We start from the raw sequence: 21,694 nt of genomic DNA, 5'->3' as shown, positions 1-21,694 counted from the left end.
TTGGCAACTGGGCTAAACTAGTGCCTTGGCCATCACTGTGTCCTTCTTTGCTCCCTCCCCCTCCTTCTTCCCCACTTGAAAGTCTCTCACTAAGGATATTTCTACAAATTCTAAATGACCTTTGCTCATTTACAACTTGCCCTGTAACATCTTCTATTTTCACTCTTTGGTTTTGTTTGTTTGGTTGGTTTTAAAAATATAGTGCTTTTCACTGACCCATGAGATCAGAACATGGCATCTTAAAAAGAGCCTAAGTATCTTATTCAGGATTCTTTGAATCCAAGAGCTGGGAGGAACCTTAGAAATCATTCTTTGTCATACCATTGTACCTAGAAAGAGAATGTGATATTTAAGTCTGGTCAGTTTTCCACCATCTGTATACATTTGTATTTGATGATTTAACCCAGTCTTAGTTTATATTTCCTTTTTATTACTTCATCCTGTTTCATCAATTGTATTACAAATTAATGTTAAAAAGCAGTTTACTACAAAAACCTCAACTAGATTTCTCTTTATAGATGTGATTATACTAGAGATTTTTCTCTTGTATTGCATTGAGCCGTTTTCCTAATTAACTCACAGTTTGACCTAGCTTTAGTTTCGGTGGACCTGCAGAATATTTGAGGGACTCCCCTGGTGGTCCAGTGGCTAAAACTCGATGCCTCCAATGCCGGGGGGCCAGGTTTGATCCTTGTTCAGGGAACTAGATCCCACATGCTGCAATTAAAGATCCCACATGCTACAACAAAGATCAGAGATCCTGTATGCTGCAACTAAGTCCTCACACAGGCATGTAAATAAATATTAAAAAAAATAACATTCTTTAAAAAATCTGAAATACAGTTTTGAAGAGTATATGGATATTTTAGGTTGTAAGTAGATTATCCAATAGACAATGCCTTAGCATCACCAAATTGAAGTCATTTTATTCATTATGAGTATTTTCCCTGAAAGGATGTGTGTGTGCAGTCATTTCTGAATGATTCACAGCTAAACAAAGGTTCATGGAACTGGAACCAAAATTTTCATCTTAAGTAGACCAGTGACCTGGCTCATTAGCATATCTTTTGTAGGCATATTGCTGAAGTATATAGATATAATTAGAGACTTTTTTTCAAATCATGTGATGTACCATCAATCATCATACGTTTGGCTTTCTTTCCTGTAATTATAATTACAGATTATATTTTTGCATAGTGGATATTATTTGACTGCTGATCCAGCCTTGCAGACAGCCTGATCTGGGATGGATAATCCTTTCAAATAAAATAACTAAGGAAATTTGATGTTATTTACTTTTTTTAAATTTGGTGCTTATATGCTAAATATGAACTGATACACTTCTGTACCAGGGAGCAAGTATGTAATTAGTTTTGTTACTGTAGCTTATATAAATTATGAAATGTAGAATTTGTTAGTAGATAATGTTGATAATTTATTATTTTTTTTATAACATTTAGTCCTTTGCAAAGTAATTCTCTCTTTTACTGTAATCTCTGCAAGCAAGTATCCCACCTGCTCTTTTATACCTGTCTCCTAGTGCAGGGCCTGGCCTGTGTTCAAATGTTGAGTTGGTGAACGAATTCAGAGAGAGTAATTTTTAGGTCTGTAGCCTTGTGCAAATTATTTCACTTAAAAGTGTGTTGCATATCTTCATTTCATATATAGAGGAATCTAATATATTACAGTCTTATTAGAGAGTAAGTTACAGCTATCTTTCCTATGAAAAGAGCTAATCCAAAATCCTGATTCTGCTCCTTGCTTACTGATGAATACCATGATGCTGGCACAGACTGAAAGTAATTTTAGCAGAAGCAATTTACCAGTGACTAGAATATTTTAGTCATGGTTCATCAAATTGTAATCTGATAAAGAAAGTAAGATTATGATATCTTCCAAGGCAGCAAAGTTGAGATTTATTTGGCTTATTTTCACACGTCCTTTACCATGGTGGGGAAAAGTATTTTAGACAAATTCATGTTTTAAAACTAGTATGGTTGCACCTAAATGATAATGTGTTTTCTGTGTATAGTTTGAAAACAGAAAGGGCTGACTAAGATAAAAAGAAATCTGACTAGGTTTTAGGAGAAATAAACTTAAGATCAATACTCAGAAAATCATGCACATTTACTTATGTTCTGAATTGTTTTATACTTAAAGAGGCTAGACCAAATGTAAAGGTTTAACAGATGATATATATATATATTTTTTGGCTGTGTTCCGTGGCTCGTGGGGTTGTAGTTCCTCCACTGGAGATTCAACCTGGGGCCATGGCACTGAGTCCTAACCACTGGGAAATCTGGGAACTCCCAGCAGATATTAAATTTAAATTAACTAACTTTCCCTTCTATCAGAAATATTTTAAATAAATGCTTTTATACATTACTTGGTTAACAATAGAAAAAAAACAGCATAGCAGTTACTAACATATGAAAACAACATATTCTAAAGCAAAACAATTGATAGTTTGTGAATAAATTTAATTTTTATTTTCAATCATTAAATATATATTTGCTTTGAATTATTTGCCAGAATGTACAACTAGTTAAAGAGGGCTAGTCCAAAAAGCCTGGAATCCAAGAGTGTAAGATTTGACTTTTGTTCAGCAAGCAGAGCGGAGTCATTGAATACTTTTGAGCAAGGAAGTGACTTTCAGAGCTATAAATACAGCCGCAGTATGTGAAGAAGTTGTACTGTAACAAATACGTTAATAACCAAATCCAAGGAAGAAGTAATAGATACCCAAAGTGTGGCAGGGACAGTGAGGGTGGAGAGGTGGTGAAAGATAGATGCATACTAGAGAGACACTTAGTAGTACTTTGTCAGTTGCCTGGATATAGGAGATGGGAGAGAACCAGGAGTCAAAGATGACTGAAATATTTTGATGATAACACTTTTAGAATCCAGAATATCCTATCTATGTCTCTCTTGAATGCATGACATCTAGATACATTTGAGATTCCTAAACTTTCTTCTGACTGACTAAGCTTCCAGGAATGATCATTAAGAACTATGTAGTCAAATTTTTCCATTGAGAGTATCTTTAAATAAGCCAATTTTCTCCTTAAAGCATGATCTATAAAAATACTAGCTTTTGAACATTTAAAAATGAATTATTGCTTCAAGAAATAGCTTGTTATAGACGGGGTGATTTGAGGGGGAATAGCATTTAGGCTAGCATTTTCCAACTAGCTGAGCAAACTTGACACCTTGACCCTGTTCTCTTCATCTGCTTGGTGATTCTTCACCTCCTTCTCACCTGTAATTTGAGAGTCAGAAATTATAAATTGGGGTATGAAACATTAGTTTAAAGGACAGTATGGAAGGAAGGAAAGGAAGGGAATGCTTCTTTCTTGCTTAATATCCTTCAGTTATATATGTCACAAACAGTTTGAGGCAGTACTTCATTACAGCTTCACAATTCATAGATTGCTTCAGCAAGACACATACACACATGGTCTGAAAATGCTCCAGTTGGCTTCTATTTCAGAATTCCCACTTAGTTGACTGGGAAATGTGAGTGTTGGATGCCTACGGTCATACTGCTTAAAGGATATGGTCTGCCTTGACCCTTTTTGAGTTCCACCCAAGAACACAAACTCTTTAAGCCAGAGACCATTATGTTCGTAAAAAGAAACACCTTACCCCCGAAGTGGCAAACTCCTCAATGAATTATAATTTGCTTCTACTCTCTTAAAAAAATAACCAGTCTGCCTTCCAGGAAGTCGTTACCAGTTTTATTAAGAATACTTAATATTTGGGGTCAACAAATATAGTCATGGTACATAAATACTTTATTCAAAAGACTCCTTCCTGCACAGTGGACAAAATCTTATGAAAGTATTTTTATAGAGCAATTTTTGTTACTCACATTAATAGAGCTGTCTGTAGTTAGATCATGAAATTGCATTGTGATGTTGACTGCAGATGACCAATACAGTGATCTTAGTTAAAATAGTTTTCTAGGACTGTAGTCAAGTGGAGGTTCTGGATGGCATTTCAGGAGAAAAATCAAGCCATTTCCGCATTTCTTCTCTTAGAATATGCTTGAATGTGTAGATAGGTGAGTGGGCTGTGACAATAAGGTTTTTTTCATCTTCTAACAACCTAAGAACTTAAGGTCAGGAATAACTGGTTATGTTTCTTTATGGTAAGCATTGTACAAGATGGATAACAAAGTCTTATAGCAAAGTTTAATTTAAAAAGCCTTAATGATGAGACTTCCCTGGTAGTCCAGTAGTTAAGACTTTGCTTCCAATACAAAGGGGATGGATTCCATCCCTGTTTGAGGAACTATGATTCCACATGCTGCAGGGCTCGACCAAAAAACAAACAAACAAAAACGGGGACTCCCCTGGTGGTCCAGTGGCTAGGACTGCACTCCCAATGCAGAGTACCCGGGTCCGATGCCTGGTCAGGGAACTAGGTCCCTCCCACGTGCCACAACTAAGACCTGGGGCAGCCAAATAAATACTCTAAAAATAAACAACACAACGAAAGAAAAACTTTAATGGTGAAGCAAATATGTACAAAATGGAAAATAATTCCAATATGAAAAGTTGTACTAATATTACTTTTTGCTTCTCTAAGCTTCATATCTGAGACAGGCTTGGGAGAACTATTCTTAGTGTGATTCCCAGACTCTTGGGGTTAAGACTTTATCTTCTGATTTCTCTTTTTGTATTACCTTCTTTTCTCTTAAAAATATTGGCTGTCATAATAAAACATCGATTTGATGAAATCATATTAAACATTTAAATGATTTGATATATTCATTGAAATAATTAGGGGTGCCTCTAGGTCATTGCAAAATCAAGAATGAGATTTGTTACGTTTATTATAGTCTTTGAAGATAGAATCAGTGGGACTCATAGAGCTGCCAATTGTAATTCTTAAAACATGAAGTACAATTGGCTATTACTTTTAGGTTGGAAAGTCTTACTCCTTGTTATTATTATCATGTTTCCTTTTAAAAGAGAAATAAACATTCCCTTAAGACATGGTCATGAATTATTGACTTCATGAAGTTGAATATAACTAGGAAATTCAGAAAAGACAGAAATGGATTGGATTTTTACCACTTGATTAATGATTCCTCCTGTTCCCAGAGAGATTTGTCTCAGTGATTTCTAATTGGTTTTGAGCTTGTGGAATCTGCCTTTATAATAAACTCTAAAATTGGATAACTTGGATATTTGAATATTTCATAAACTGAAATTTTAGGCAGGTAAAAGCCCAAGTCTTTAATAATACGGTTTTCCCTTGAAACGCACCATAGCACCATAGTCAAATTTCAAAGTTAGTGAGTTACAGATAATAGGAGTAAAATGACACCTTGGTTAATAAATCCTCTGGGAGCAAAACGCTCCTTTATAGAAAGGTGGCCGGGGTGTCAGAGTTCTCGTTCCAGTTTCTTTTTTGGGGGATTGAAGAAGGAGAAGGCATGCTCCTGGCCTCAGGTATAGCTCAACTTCTTCATAGCTGGGCTGGTGCTGGCTGTAGTGGGGTAGGGAGCATCCTTTTAGAGGGTTGTAACTCTCTCTTCTGAGTGCTGGGAAGGAAACTGTTGACTGTGATGGGAGCCTGTGCTGTTCACCTGAACTGCATGTCCATGTTGCTGTCTGCCTCCCACCAGCACCACTTGTGTACTCTCTCACCTTATATGGCTTCTTAAGGCGGGGCAGTTTTGACTGAGACTTCACTTTTTTAGGTAGTAGATACAGAATCAGCATTCAGAATTCATTTATTAAAAAGTAGTGTGGTTGATTTACAATGTTACATTAGTTTCAAGTAGAACTCATTCTTTTGCTTATTCTTTTTGTTTCTACTTCTGTCTGTCTATCCATCTATCTGCTGATGCTGCTGCTGCTAAGTCGCTTCAGTCGTGTCCGACTCTGTGCGACCGCATAGACGGCAGCCCACCAGGCTCCCCCGTCCCTGGGATTCTCCAGGCAAGAACACTGGAGTGGGTTGCCATTTCCTTCTCCAATGCACGAAAGTGAAAAGTGAAAGTCAAGTTGCTCAGTCATGTCCGACTCTTAGCGACCCCATGGACTGCAGCCCACCAGGCTCCTCAACCCAGGGGATTTTCCAGGCAAGAGGACTAGAGTTGGGTGCCATTGCCTTCTCCATCCATCTATCTACCATCTATTTATTTAACTACCCATTGGGGCTTCCCTGATGGCTCAACGGGTAAAGAATCCGCCTGCAGTGTGGGAGACCTGGGTTCGATCCCTGGGTTGGGAGGACCCCCTGGAGGAGGGAATGGCTACCCACTCGACTATTCTGGCCAGGGGAGTTCCATGGACTGTATAGTCCATGGGGTTGCAAAGAGTCGGACACGGCTTAGCGACTTTCACTTTCTATCTATATCTTTCATCCAAATATGATGAGAAATTTATATAAACCAAGCTTCCAAACAGTAGAATTTTCTAGTCTAGGTGCATGAGACTTGATGTAGTTTAATTGATACATGGATTTTAAAACATGAAGGAAGACTTAAGTTTTGAAATATAGAGGGAGCAAACATTAAATTGACAGTGCCCTGGTGGCTCAGATGGTAAAGCATCTGCCTCCAATGCGGAGACCCAGTTTCGATCCCTGGGTCGGGAAGATCCCCTGGAGAAGGAAATGGCAACCTACTCCAGTATTCATGCCTGGAAAATCCCATGGACTGAGGAGCCTGGTGGGCTACAGCCCATGGGGTCGCAAAAAGTAGGACATGACTGCACAACTTCACTTCAAGAACAGGACTGAGATATTCAATGCCAATGCTTTATGGTTTGGATAATTTACTTTCATCAAGTTAGAGTAGAATATCATTTGTCATCCCATTTGTTTAGCCCAATTCCCTCATCTGTGTCATAGTGCTATTTCTGTGATGGCTATTGGATGGCTTTGGAATTCAGAATCTGTTCTTTTAGATATTCGTATCAGTAATGTTGAGTTCTTCCTAAATTTGATCTGAGTTATATCCTAGGATATGCTCCCTCCCAACCCCAGATGTGTTGGGAGAATGGCATGGAGAGGTTTTTAACATTGGTATGGTTGTTATGGAGGTAGTGGTAAAAGTGAGTAATTTTAGCCTGAACTAATTCAGCCAACAAATTGGTTCCCTGTAACAGAACGATCCTCATGTCTATAAATTAAACATTGGAATGTCCATCTTGAGGCTTCATGGCCTATACTCTCTGCTCTTTGTTTTTTAGGCTTGGTGTGGTGAGAACAATGTGGGCTGTGGAATCAGATTCAAGTTCAAATCGTTACCAGATTCATCATGAGGCCTTAAACTCACTGAGCTTCAGTTTCCTGTCTTTAGAATGGGATTGTTACGAGGATTAAGCAGCACAGAGAACATGTTTGGCACACTGCCTAGTACACAGCAGGTGCTGGGTAGACGATCTTATTCGTATGTTAAAACTGACATCAGTTATTTATTAGTGTGATTTTATTTTAAATGTGACATACATTTGCATATAAAGAAACTTCTTTACTTTGGAAAATCACTTTAGAGTCTGACGCTATCACCTTGAACTTTTTCTCCTCTTTTGTGGGCTCTGGTATTGCTACAGCAGAAAAGAAAGCCTTGGAAAGTTTAGCAGCTATTTTATATCATCTATGCTAAAGATTTCCATTAGCAGATTTATTGAAACCTGACAATAATGTATTTATGTCATTAAAAAATACAAATAACGAAAGCTTTATCTTTCTTGGCTTCTTTGAGGCAGGCATCTTCTTAAGAAGATACATTCTCCATAGTTTCTGAAATAGTGATTAGTTTATACTTTCTTAAGAGGAATTGCTATGATGTTTATACCTTCCTTGTACAGTGGTACCATAAATAATAATTTTAGTTGGGACATATCTTTAAATATTTTAGGTTTTAAAGGTTTTTCTTTTAAAGAGAATACCAGGTTTATTATATATACATTAGCTTACTTCATGAATTGGAAAATTTCTGATTTTTAAAAATACTTTCTTTTTCTTCTTAATGTCATTGAGTGTGTGTGTGCATGCATGTGATTCAGGTTTTGATGGGGTGCTGAAGGAGAGTTCTAAATTTTTGTGGTAGGAAGCTTATTAATATCTTTAGAATTCAATGCAGAATGCATATTTTGAATCTATAGAAAAATCAATGGGAAATGACTAATACCGTCTTAAGTTTTTAATTTATTTCTTATGGGGGAAGGAAATACCTTGACGGATTTAGCACTCAAATTCAAATGAGTGTGAGAACAGGTGGCTGAATTTTTCCCCCACCTGCCAATGCAACTTTATCACAAGAAATGTTTCATTTAGCAAATGCTGCTGCTAGCAGACACTTCTCTGTTTCAGAGCAGAAAAACAAATGGCGGGGGAGTTCTTCTTTGAAGAAAGCCTTTTTCTTGATTTTCTTTTTAAATTGTGAGTGTGAGAAATATGTATTTTATTTTTCTGGGGGACGGGTGGTGGAAAGCATGAGTCAGTGCCTTGATTAACCAACCTGACTTGTTGTGTTGTTATACCATTCATGACTTTTATTTTTGTTTTCTTATTGTTGCTGTACTTGCACACCAACCCAATGGCACTGACTTTCAATTATAATGATATTATTACTCTGGGAAATTGCAGTATTTGAATAATACTTTTGACACCAATTCAGAAACCCCTGTTCTTTTGTTATAGTGCTATTACATTATTAGAATTACATACATTGTTAGGCTTAATCACTGTGTAATGTAATAGTCAGAAGCAATAAGAAGTGCTGTGAAACTGGGAACTAAAGAAAGAAAAGCATTGATATACTTCTACCTTTCTAGTTTTTCTCTGATTGACTTATTTTTTTCCCTCAGAAATAAAAACAAGGAACAACTTGACACCTGTTCTGATGGTCTTACATATATCCTATCAGCATGTTTTATTGAAATTGATGAGTGTTCTAAGACTATTTGAGGCTTTGGAGCCAAATGATGCAAATATGAGATACTCTTCCTGTTCCCATATGACATACCAACAAACCTGACTGCTATTGTGAATTCTAAGTACGTGGTTCTTCACAGAACATCTACCAGACTGTTAGCTCTACTAACAGTTAACTCTACTGTTAGAGTTATTCATTGTTGAAAACATATTTGAACCAGATTGACAGACCACTCTTGCTCTAGCCCACCTACCAGTAATACACAGTCCTTCACTGACATGGTGTTCAGTGTGAAAAAAAAAAGAATTTGTACATTTGATGAGTTTTAAATTTTCATTAAAAAATCCATTGAATAAACAGTGCCAAGCAGATGACAAGGGCTTAATACGTGTTTGCACTAGCAAATTTGAGAATATATCTTCTCTACTCTTTAAGTGTACAGGTTTGCTTTAATTTGCATATTCTGGAATACTAATGAGGTTGGAGTTGAGCATTTTCTATCTGTTAATTATTTGTACCTATATATTTATGAATTGTGTCCTTATATCATTTACACCTGTTTCCCTTGGGGTAATTTTTTAAAATATGGACGGCTTTGAGACAGCATTGCAGTGTTAGTGTCACCCTGCCAACATGTGACAATTGCTTAGATTGTCTATTTCCTTTGTCTTCAAATAAGAGTGCAATAGTCTGTGTATGTTTGGTTTGACCACCTTTGTAATGCTTTTAATAAGATGATCAAACAGTACTTCTTTACCTAATGCTCTTCAAAAAAGTAATTGTTCCCTTTGAGCAAGTACAGTTGACTGATTCAAGCACACTTTGTGGAAGATTGCTTTTGTGCTCTGTGGTTGGTCATTGTTTAGGAAATAAGATGTGTCCAGTGGTGGTGGGGTGGATGGGAAAGATGTGGTAGTAATGTATAGACGTTATAAGAAAAAGATCGAATTTTTCAAAAGAAAATTGATGAACACAATCTTACCCATGAATAATTGAACAGTTTTGATGAAGTGGGACTATTTGGACTGAGTTAGCTTAATTCTAAATTGGCATGTAAAAGTGAATCCAAATACCAATTGTTTTCTTTCTCTCGAAATAACAGTTGTTTTAAGCAGAGTTAGGAATGATTCTTATATGAGTTTGCAAAGAACAAAAGCCTGTGTGCATGCTAAGTCGCTTCAGTTGTGTCCGACTCTTTGCGACCCTATGGACTATAGCCCTCTAGGCTCCTCTATCCATGGGAAGAGGCAAGAATACTGGAATGGGTTGCTACACCCTCCTCCAGGGGATCTTCTGGACCCAGGGATCAAACCAGCGTCTCATGTCTCCTTATGTCTCTTATGTCTCCTGCATTGGCAGGAAGGTTCTTTACCACTAGCGCCACCGAGGAAGCATAATTGTCTTATTAACTTCAAAGCTGTTATCTACTTATCTCCCATAAACAGTTGATTTTTCAGATTGATAGACTGGAGGAGAGCAGAGATATTCTATTATTAGGTAGCCTTAGAAGAGATAGTGGTAATTAATAATTCTACTGTGTTTCTGACTGGTAGCATTACCTCATGGAGTTAACTCTCAGACTGAGAAGTTATTTAGAACATGAAATTTCTTCAGAAAAATTGTCCTGAGGAGGTTATGTCTCTCTATCAGGGTTTCTCAACCTTGGCATTCTTGAAATTTTTGCCTGAGTACAACTTTGATGTGGAGACCTTTCTTGTGTGATGTAGGATGTTTCATAGTGTCCAACTAGATGAGAGGAGCAACCCCCGCCTCCACCTAGCGACCATGTAAAATGTGCCCAGACACGGCCAAGCATGGGCGTGGGGTGATGGGAGGCAAAAATCCCCTTGATTCCCCTCCCTCCACTGAGGGCCACTAGTCCCTGTATTGCTTCTAACCAATATAACTTGAAAAAATAAGATTAAAAAATGTTATTTGTTCTTAGAATTACTCAGATAATCATTCCTTTAAGGATAGTTTGATGTAATTGTGGCTTGGGGTTTGCAGAGAGGTTTCACCTCCTTGCAATGCTGAAGAACAATGCGCTTCGCATCCAGTCAATAAACTTAATGAAAAGGAGATGGAGTATTGAATCTGCTGAGGTTGACATGACATGTGGTGTTACTGATGCAGAAATAATAGGGAGTGTTGTGAATGTTAAAAAGTCAAAAGATGTTGATAAAAAATCATGAAGAAGATGATTTTAGTAAAGGCTTCTTTAGCTTTTGAAGTAATTAGTTAGAAAGCCAGATATATTATCTTGCCAAGAAAGGACTGTGTTTTCATATTCTGCCTTTCAATTTTAGGAGCAAGAGACCACTGACATGAAGCAAGTGGTTGTTTGCAGTTTATTCAAAAAAAGCAATTTCCAGGATGTGTCATAGGGGCAGTGCAGTTTCAACTTTACTCCTGTCCTGTTTACATCTGTGGTTCTATAAAATGAAAATTGATGGTCCTTTAAAGCATTGCATGATAAATAAGTGTCTCTGGATTGACCCATAGAAATGATGATATATTAAACCTCTCATGTGCCAGGTTCTATGTCGGGAATACAGAAACTAATGAAACATTCTGCTTGAATGTCCCATTAAAATAATCCTGGATGAATGGAATTTTTCTGGTTAGGGATATCAGTTACCATCATTCTATTTGCCACTTTTCCATTTGATTCTGTAATTATAAATGTCTGTGTGCAGAAACTGGTTAAAATATCTGTGAGTATGTGTAGGCTATATATCATGTATATAATTTAATTCTTTTAAAAAGCTATTTCCGAAACTAGTGGAAAGCTATATTCATTTTTTATGCTTATTAAAATATTGTTCAAATTTTCCTCTTCTTTATTAAATATCCATGAGAGTTGAATAAAACATAGTTATATATTATTAATTCATTTTTTGGTTATACTATGGCTCTAATATTGTTAAGAAGAAATGACATCACCCTGAAGGCCAAGATTTTTGCTAATTATTGCAGGATTTAAAGCCATTTGGTTGGTGTTGGAATTCAGAAAGCACAAACTTTATTAAAAGTATAGTCTTAAAACTTTTTTTTCCTGTTAAAACTGATCAACGTAGACTATAGGTATCATAGGGAGAAAGGTGAAATCTTTATGGTATTGGATAGACCTGAGTTAGAGAAACCAATACTTCAACCTTCAGAAAGTTAGAAAGAAATAGGAAAAAGACAGAGTTCTGGCACTTGAAAATCCATTCTTCCTTCTTCCCTTCCTAATATCCATTTTAGCAGTCTATATCATGAATGCACAAACCCGTTCAGAGCCACAGGCTTCCCACTCTTAGGCAGGTGATTCAGAAACAAAGCAATACATACCTAAGGAAACAGAAGTTGCGAGTCTGAGGAATAATGAAAGGTTGTACATGGTGGTCAATTTTTAGTGTAACCTGAAGCCTTATAACTATTGTTTTGCCATTTTCTCTGTGAAACTAACTGATCTGTTGACTACAGGTTCTCTAATGCTTTTTATGGCCCCTGAAAAATTGCCAATGTGATATATACATTTATTATTTTTATTATTTGTTTGTTTGGAAAGATGGAAAACCACAAAGCTGAAGGAAAGTGAAAGTGAAAGTTGCTCAGTCAGGTCCGACTCTTTGCAACCCCATGGACTATACAGTCCATGGAATTCTCCAGGCCAGAATATTGGAGTGGGTAGCCTGTCCCTTCTCCAGGGGATCTTCCAAACCCAGGGATCAAACTCAGGTCTCTTGCATTGCAGATGTATTCTTTACCAACTGAGCTATCAGGGAAGCCCACGCTGAAGATATTTAGCTAAATAATCCCAAGTGATTATTTGGTGAGAGATACTCTCAAGAAAAAGAAATTATTTCATGTGTAAAAATTTGGCTGTGCTCTGCAGCTTGTGGGATCTTAGTTCCCAATCAGGGATCGAACATGGGCTCTAAGCAGTGAAAGCACAGAGTCTTAACCACTGGGCCACCAGGGAATTCCCTCATGTGTAAAACTGTTTGTTCAGTTGGGGTTAATTAGAACTACAGTAACATGAGAGGAAGTAATGTATAGTATATCACAGTTAATCTTTGTTTTTTTTATTTATGGGATCTTTGAAATTTGGAAACAGACTATATTTAGATTCAGATCCTGGCCCAGTCACTTTACTAATTTTGTGACCTTAGGTAAATAATTTTTAACCCTTCTGTGGCTCATTTTCCCTCCCCTTAATAAAAAGGAGATGATAGTAATATTATTGCAGTGGATTGCTTTGAGGATTATATGAGATCATGTGTGTAAATTTCTTGACAAGTATATACAGTGATTGTCCAATAAATGACAAGTATTATTTTTATTTCTAAAAGTAGATATTCCAAAAATTTTAACTGCAAATAATACAATTTGATGGTATTGCTACCTAAACAATCCCAGAGCAATAACTCTGGCACTGAAAAAATAAACCCTTTGTAATTATAGTTTTGAGTCAGCTGTTAGGTTGATTTCTTAGTTCTCATCTATTTCTTCTGATCTCAGAAGGCTTTTTACAAATATATATCTATTTCTTTTGTGATATAGAATGATATGAGCCTAAAATATAATGCAACAGCATTCATGTGTGTTCCATAGTCAGATGATTGGCACATAATCCGATGAGTGTTTCTTTAAATCATCTCATTATTGTGAATTATATGACATGTTTTCATTTGGTTTTCCTTCTGATTTAAAAACCTTTTCAGATCTCTAGTGGAAGAGGAAGACCAGCACATGAAATTGTCCCTTGGAAGCAGCGAAATGGGCCTCTCTTCCCATTTGCAATCTTCCAAGGCCGGAACCACACGCATCTTTACCAGCAATACCCATAGTTCTGTGGTGTTACAGGTAAGTTCACTGTCCCTTTTACATTATTTACATAGCTTCAAAAACCACCCAGGGTTTTTATAGTGTGGGATGTCACTAGTGGGAGATGTTGTGCCTGTGTGTAGACAGGAACCCTGTATACTTTTGCTGTGATCTTAAAACTGCTCTTATATTTTTTAATTTGTAAAAGTTATTTTATTTTATTTATTGGCTGTGCTGGGATATGGCATGTGGGATCTTAGTTCCCTGACCAGGGATCAAACCCGCACCACTCTCACATTGGAAGCACAGAATTTTGACTGCTGGACCACCAGGGAAGTCTAAAACTGCTCTTAAAAAATAAAGTTTACTAATTAAAAAAAAATGTAAACAGAGGAGAAACCTTGAGGGGGGAAATTATATGCCTTCCTGATGTTAAAAGATATTCTGAATCCATTGTTTATTTCATTTGTGTAAGGGAGATTTTGCTCTCATGCTACTTTCTTACAGAATGTTGTATCTGGCAATGTTGGCTTTTCATTTTGTCTTCAGTTCAGTTCAGTCGCTCAGTCGTGTCCGACTCTCTGCGACCCCATGAATTGCAGCACGCCAGGCCTCCCTGTCCATCACCAACTCCCGGAGTTCACCCAGACTCACGTCCATCGAGTCAGTGATGCCATCCAGCCATCTCATCCTCTGTCGTCCCCTTCTCCTCCTGCCCCCAATCCCTCCCAGCATCAGAGTCTTTTCCAGTGAGTCAACTCTTTGCATGAGGTGGCCAAAGTACTGGAGTTTCAGCTTTAGCATCATTCCTTCCAAAGAGATCCCAGGGCTGATCTCCTTCAGAATGGACTGGTTGGATCTCCTTGCAGTCCAAGGGACTCTCAAGAGTCTTCTCCAACACGACATTTCAAAAGCATCAATACTTTGGCACTCAGCTTTCTTTATAGTCCAACTCTCACATCCATACATGACCACTGGAAAAACCATAGCCTTGACTAGATGGACCTTTGTTGGCAAAGTAATGTCTCTGCTTTTGAATATGCTGTCTATGTTGGTCATAACTTTCCTTCCAAGGAGTAAGCATCTTTTAATTTCATGTTGTCTTAGGAGGGTAAATATCACAAAGCCCCCACATTAAATTTTCTAGTTCCTCACTCACAACCTATTTTCCTATCACCTTTTATCATAGTTCTCGAGATTATATTTATTTGGTGTCTCAGCTCACATTGACAGTTGTGGATATAGGAGAAGGGTTGAGGGCTTCTGGAGGCAAACACACCGATACATGCAAGAAGTAATAACTGACATCAAAGGCAAGAACAGAAAAACAATAGAAAGCCAAAAGAACACCAACAAGTGTGATATGGAGCTGTTTAACATAGGGATAGGCAGTCCAAGTACTTCTGAGTACTGTGGACACTCCTTGACCTCTGTGGGTGTTGCTGACTTAGAGAATATAGTATAATGCTCGATGTCCATAAATTTCTTTTAGATATAGTTAAATTATATCAATCTTCTCAGATTACTAAGGTAAGGAAAATAAATCCTTCTAAATATATTTGTAAAAGAAATCTCCCTAGATGAATTTCATGCATATCATTGGCCAAGAACCATCATGGTCAAGCAGTATATAGTATAGTATATAGCTTAATGAGAGAAGGAGGCTTGTACTTGCTATGTGGCTAATTAATGTCTCTGGGATTCATTTTTCTTATCTCTAAAATATGACTCGGGAAGCAGATTTCTAAATTTTCTTCAAGTTCCCATCTGTGATTCATTGAAATCTCATTTTCCCCATGTTTCAGTTTCTGATGGGAGCTGGATTTTATGGTTCCTCATTCATCAATAGAAATGAGAGGGCCAGAAAGGAAAAAAGCTTCCCATCTCCCAGAATCTTAGGTTCTACGTAAGTGGTTTAACTGTTGGTTTTACAAGAGTATGGGAGGAGGAGAATGAGAGGTCAAACAGGAAAAACATGAAAGGAAGAGGTTTTTTGGTTACATTAAAGTACTTTCTCTAAAGAAAAAGAGACTCACCCCCTCCACTATACTTCTGCCCTATCCATGACCATAGTCATGGATTAAAGCCCATTTTTGTGGTCCTGCTAATTTTAAAAATTTACTTTATATCAAATAGTGAAAGCCACTCTAGTATAGTCAAAAAGATTTAGAACAGTAGTCCTCAGATCTTATTCCATATCAGAATCACAAGGAGGAGGGCTTGTTAAACTGAGTATTGTGGCCCACCCCAGAGTTTTTGAATCAAAAACACTCGAGGTGGGAGCCAGCTCGGCCTTTGTTGGTCTAGGCTAGTGATGGGAATGGAAACGTGAGAGTAACCCGAGAGTTTGTTCTTTCTTCAACTGATTTTTTCATGTGGTAATGTAGTGGTACTATTCCATATTGCTATTGAAAAACATTGTACGGTGTCTTTAAAAGTCTATTAAAAATTGTGTTCTCACTAACTGAGATTTTTAAGTCCAAGTACTAGCAGACTGTTTTTTTTTTTTTTTTTTGTATCTAATCTTAGGTGTGTGGTTGTCAAGGGAACAAGCTAGAGAAGTGTTTAATGGGTAAATGTTATCATTGTTTTAAAATTAGTAATCGCACAAGCTCCAGCTTCAAAAGGCATTGAAAGTAGCTGTCAGGGGAATAGATCCATGGGGAGAAACTATTTAAAGAAGTCTCACTCTGAAGGATACCCCAGTGCACAACTGTAGTGGCAAGGACATGAGTTTAGGCAAAAAGTAGAATCTGAGTTTTACCACTTACAGCTAGTTATGTGACTTTGGGAAAGTCTTTGTACTCTCTGGGCCAGTTTCCTTATCTGTAATGTGGGTAGTAGATGTGAAGATTAAATGCAGCAAGTCATGGAACAGTAAGGTGCATAATAAATATCCATTTATTTCCCTTCCGTTTGAACCAAACAGTGAAGGTGTCAGAGGAAATGTCATTGATCAGAAGTGATGGGTGTGCCAAATAAGGTGCCCATCTGGTTGGCTTGATCTGCTCTAGCAGATTATTTGTCTCCAGTAAATAGGCTCTAAGAAACAAGGCTGTTGAAGAAAGTGCCTGGAAATAATTTTGATACCTAATACACTTGGATTCCTAGAATCTTGAATAAATCCCAGGAGAATTCATGATTCTCATTTGTGTTAGCAGTGCAAAATACTTGTACTGAAGTAAGAACCAGGGTTTGCTTAAGTAATAATTGATGAAATCAAGGATTTTTCACTTCCCTCACTCCTTTACTACTGCTACAACTCTGGTGATTTTTCATGGAAAATTTGCATCCTTTGGCTTCATGCTATTATCTCAGGTTGTTAACATCTTTTAAACCCCATCCTATGGTGAGGGAACGACAGAGGATTAGATGGCTGGATGGCATCACTGACTCGATGGACGTGAGTCTGAGTGAACTCCGGGAGTTGGTGATGGACAGGGAGGCCTGGTGTGCTGCGATTCATGGGGTTGCAAAGAGTCGGACACGACTGAGCGACTGAACTGGACTGAACTGATGGTGATTCATCAAATCATACCCTTCCTAACACCTTCACTTTTAAAAATAACAGCTTTAGGGAGATGTCATTCACCTATCATAAAATTCATCCCTTTCAAAAAGTGTACGATTCAGTTGGGTTTAGCATATTTGCAAGGTTTGGCAAATATCACCACAGTCCATTGTAGAACATTATTATCTGTATTATCACCTGTATCCATTAGCTGTCATTCCCCATTTACTCATAATCTCTTTCTTAACCTGTAACAATCATTAGTCTACTACATATCTCTATAGTTTTGCCTATTCAGAATATTTCACGTAAATGAAATTATATACCATGTAGTCTTTTGTGACTGGTTTCTTTTACTTAGAATGGTGTTTTCAAGGTTCCCCCACACTGTAGCATGCATCAGTACTTCTTTTTTTTACAACTAAATAATATTCCATTCTATGAATATACCACTTTTATAAAAATTCACTCATCCATTTATGGACATTTGGTTTGTTTCCACTTTGGGGCTATTGTGAATAATTATGCTATGAACATTCATGTACAAGTGTCTGCATGAACATGTTTTCATTTATCTTTTGTGTATACCTAAGAGCCCGGTTGGCTGCTGTCTATGGGCTCACACAGTCAGACACGACTGAAGCGACTTAGCAGCAGCAGCAGCAAGAGTGGAATTGCTGGGTGATATATCATTGTATGATTAATCTGTTGAACAACTGCCAGAGTGTTTTCTCAAGTGGCTGTGTTTTAAATTCCTTTTGGCATAGTATAAGGATCCCAATTTCCTCATGTTTTTCCCAACATGTGTTAGCTGTCTTTTTTATTATAGCCATACTAGAAGGTGTGAAGTGATATCTTATGGTTTTGATTTGTATTTTCCTGAGTGCTAATGATATTGAGCATCTTTTCACTTTTGCACTGGCCATTTGTATATCACCTGTGGAGAACTGTCTCTTCAGGTCAGTTCTCCATTTGTTAGTTGAGTTATTAATCTTTTCATTATTCAGTGGTAGGAGTTCTTTATATATTCTAGATACAAATCTCCTAGCAGCAGATATATGATTTCCAAGTATTTTCTCCCAGCATCTTCGGTTTTGTGGTTCCTTGTTGGTCTTCCATAACTACTCTGCCAATCTTCAGTTCTTTATCCATTCGACTGTGTAATCTTTGCTACTGCTTTACCTTAGTAGAGTTAATGGGACAGATAGACAAGGCAAATTTCTGGAAGACTTCTGATTTTTTATTATTCTCTAAACATACGTTATTCTTTCACACTTAAGTATCTTTGCACTCATCCCTTCTCCCTGGAATACCTTAAGTACTTAACATTTTTTGGTCTGGTAAACCCTTATTTATTCATAATAATCCATCTTAAATGGTAAATTGTAAAACTGGAATTCCAGTTTTGGGCTGAACTCACATTCTGCCCACTACAGTTATACAGTGGGTAATCCTGCAGAGTGAACCATCTGAAAACAGTTTCTCCCCATGGATCTGTTCTTTTGAAAGCTAATTTCAATGCTGTTTAAAGCTGGAATTTGTGTAACCTAGGCAGAGTTCGTAGCTCCTTCTTTTACTCTCTGAGCCCATCAGTATCACCTACCAGTGAGATCCACAAGATCTAGAATCTAGTTTGTTTTCTCTGTCTGCCTATGATCTAGTATAGGGCACAGGGTAAATGCTTAATAAATGTAAATAAATTATAAGTATTGTTATGTATTATTAATATTATTATCATCATTGGAAGAAAATACATATAAAGGCCCTAGCCCAGTACCTGACACAGAGGAAGTATTCAATGCTTTTTATTGCTCTTATTGATATTGCTATGGAATAAATGAATTTGGATAACACTTATAAATCACTTTCATATATACTTGCCTCATTAATACTTGAAGCAATTTTGTCAGGTAGAAAAGGCAAGAACTATTATCCCTATTTTATAGATTGGGAAACTGAAGCTCAGGGAGGTTAGAAAGCTTGCCCAAATTCACTTACCCACTAAGAGACAAAAACTAAGACTTGAACACAGGCTTTCTAAATTTAAACTTGGATTTTTTTCTAATCTTACTCTAAGCTCTGTTCTGTTTTTAAATATAATGTCTTTAAATATTGTTTTCACTCAATATAAGTATAAAAACATGTATTAAAGGTTTAAAGATAATTTGGCATGAATGATACTGTAAAGATTTTGCTCTTAGTAGAATCACAGAATTTACACAGAGTATCTTCATGCCTGCCTGCCCTTCTTCCTCTCTGTCAAACTAGGGATAGGGGGTGGGACCAGAGAGAGAAAAGTCAATATCATTTTGGAAACACTCCTGTTAGGACAAGGAGGCCATAACTAAAGTATCATGTTTCATCTAGTGGACTGTCAGTGTATACTAATTGTAGAATAGTTATCTAGGTGGAAACATATCATTTCTTGATTGTTGAATATGCTTACTCAAGCCTATTAAGCTTGAAAATGCCTCTATCCTCCAGATGTCTAGGCTGCTAATTAATATTTTTTCATAATAAGATCGGTGCCTATCAGATTGCTCTCCTCCATTTTATCTATTTATTTTCTCATCCAACTTTAGTTGCAAAGTCACTGAAAGATTTGATTGTATCAGCTCAAGTTATTATCTATGTAATAGAATGCTGAAGAAATGGGTTTTCTCAAGAACTTAAATTAACTTGCGCTGTTTTCCAGTGGGCTAACTTCATGAAATACTTCAGTTCACTTCAGTTCAGTTCAGTCACTCAGTCGTGTCCGACTCTTTGTGACCCCATGAATCGCAGCACGATAGGCCTCCCTGTCCATCACCAACTCCCAGAGTTCACCCAAACCCACATCCATCGAGTCGGTGATGCCATCCAGCCATCTCATCCTCTGTCGTCCCCTTCTCCTCCTGCCCCCAATCCCTCCCAGCATCAGAGTCTTTTCCAGTGAGTCAACTCTTTGCATGAGGTGGCCAAAGTACTGGAGTTTCAGCTTTAGCATCATTCCTTCCAAAGAACACCCAGGACTGATCTTCAGAATGGACTGGTTGGATCTCCTTGCAGTCCAAGGGACTCTCAAGAGTCTTCTCCAGCACCACAGTTCAAAAGCATCAATTCTTCGGCACTCAGCTTTCTTCACAGTCCAACTCTCACATCCATACATGACTACTGGAAAAACCATAGCCCTGACTAGATGGACCCTTGTTGGCAAAGTAATGTCTCTGCTTTTGAATGTGCTATCTAGGCTGGTCATAACTTTCCTTCCAAGGAGTAAGCGTCTTTTAATTTCATGGCTTCAGTCACCATCTGCAGTGATTTTGGAGCCCAAGAAAATAAAGTCTGCCACTGTTTCCACTGTTTCCCCATCTATTTCCCATGAAGTGATGGGACCAGATGCCATGATCTTCGTTTTCTGAATGTTGAGCTTTAAGCCAACTTTTTCACTCTCCTCTTTCACTCTCATCAAGAGGCTTTTTGGTTCCTCTTCACTTTCTGCCATAAGGGTGGTGTCATCTGCATATCTGAGGTTATTGATATTTCTCCCTGCAATCTTGATGAAATACATACCCTAAAGTAAAAGTTTGGGTTGCTGGTTGTCATGTTAATGAACTATACCTTATTTAAAAGTTTTATGATCGTAAGATAATCTATAAAATATATTATTAACATAAGATAGTGATTTTAGAATGTTATATTTTATAAAAGAAGCACTTAAATAATTCAGATTGTTGAAGTTTTTATTAAAATGATGCTTTTATTTCTTTATTTAAGTTTCCTGAATGTCAACTAGAATATAGAAAACTGAGTATGTAGTTTTTCTTAGGGATAGTTTTTCAGGTACTCAGGTTAGGGTACAATAGGTTATCTTGATACTTCCAATTAAGTGTATATCTATAGTACATAAGTTGGATGAGAGTCTACCACCTTTCTTTTCAGACCACTTTAGTGTATTATTACCTTGAGTTTTCAAATGAGTTTCTTTGTTGTTTGTTATTTAGCATGTTTCAAGTGATAGAGAGGACTAGCACATACCAACTGAGAGTTAAATATGCTCAAGTACATTATTTCAATTTCTGATTGTTTGCTGCTAGGATATAAAAATACTGTTACTGATTATTCATCTTCTGTTTTGAGACCTTGAAAAACTGACTTAATAGTTCTAGAAGTTTTTTTGTGGATTTTGTAGGATTTTCTACATAGATAACCATTTTGCCTGTAAATATAGTTTTTTTCTTCCTTTCCAGTCTAATGCCTCTTATTTCTTTTACTTGCCTTATTGTACTGGGTAGAAACTCCAGAAAAATGTTGAATAGAAGTGGTTAGAGTGTATGTTCTTGCTTTGTCCTAATAGTAGGGAGGCATGCAGTCATTCTTTCACCATTAAGTGTTACGTTAGGTATGCTGCTGCTGCTGCTAAGTCGCTTCAGTCGTGTCCGACTCTGTGCGACCCCAGAGACGGCAGCCCACCAGGCTCTGCCATCCCTGGG

General features: G+C 37.3%; 1 protein-coding gene across 5 annotated transcripts in view; it reads left to right on the top strand.

Annotated features, from left to right (window-relative positions):
* Positions 1-21,694, top strand: part of KLHL13 (kelch like family member 13) — a 195,880-nt gene that overhangs the window by 142,418 nt on the left and 31,768 nt on the right. For all 5 annotated transcript variants that reach the window (XM_005899950.2, XM_005899949.2, XM_070365856.1 and 2 more), the window contains one exon: positions 13,609-13,750. In XM_005899950.2, coding sequence (XP_005900012.1) covers positions 13,637-13,750 — 114 coding nt within the window. In that variant the 5' untranslated portion in view covers positions 13,609-13,636. The remainder of the gene's footprint in view (positions 1-13,608; positions 13,751-21,694) is intronic.

The sequence above is a fragment of the Bos mutus genome, chromosome X (assembly GCF_027580195.1).
Source record: "Bos mutus isolate GX-2022 chromosome X, NWIPB_WYAK_1.1, whole genome shotgun sequence".
Classification (NCBI taxonomy): domain Eukaryota; kingdom Metazoa; phylum Chordata; class Mammalia; order Artiodactyla; family Bovidae; genus Bos; species Bos mutus.
The sequence above is the reverse complement of the archived record's forward strand: the minus strand, read 5'-3'. Positions and strand labels throughout refer to the sequence as shown.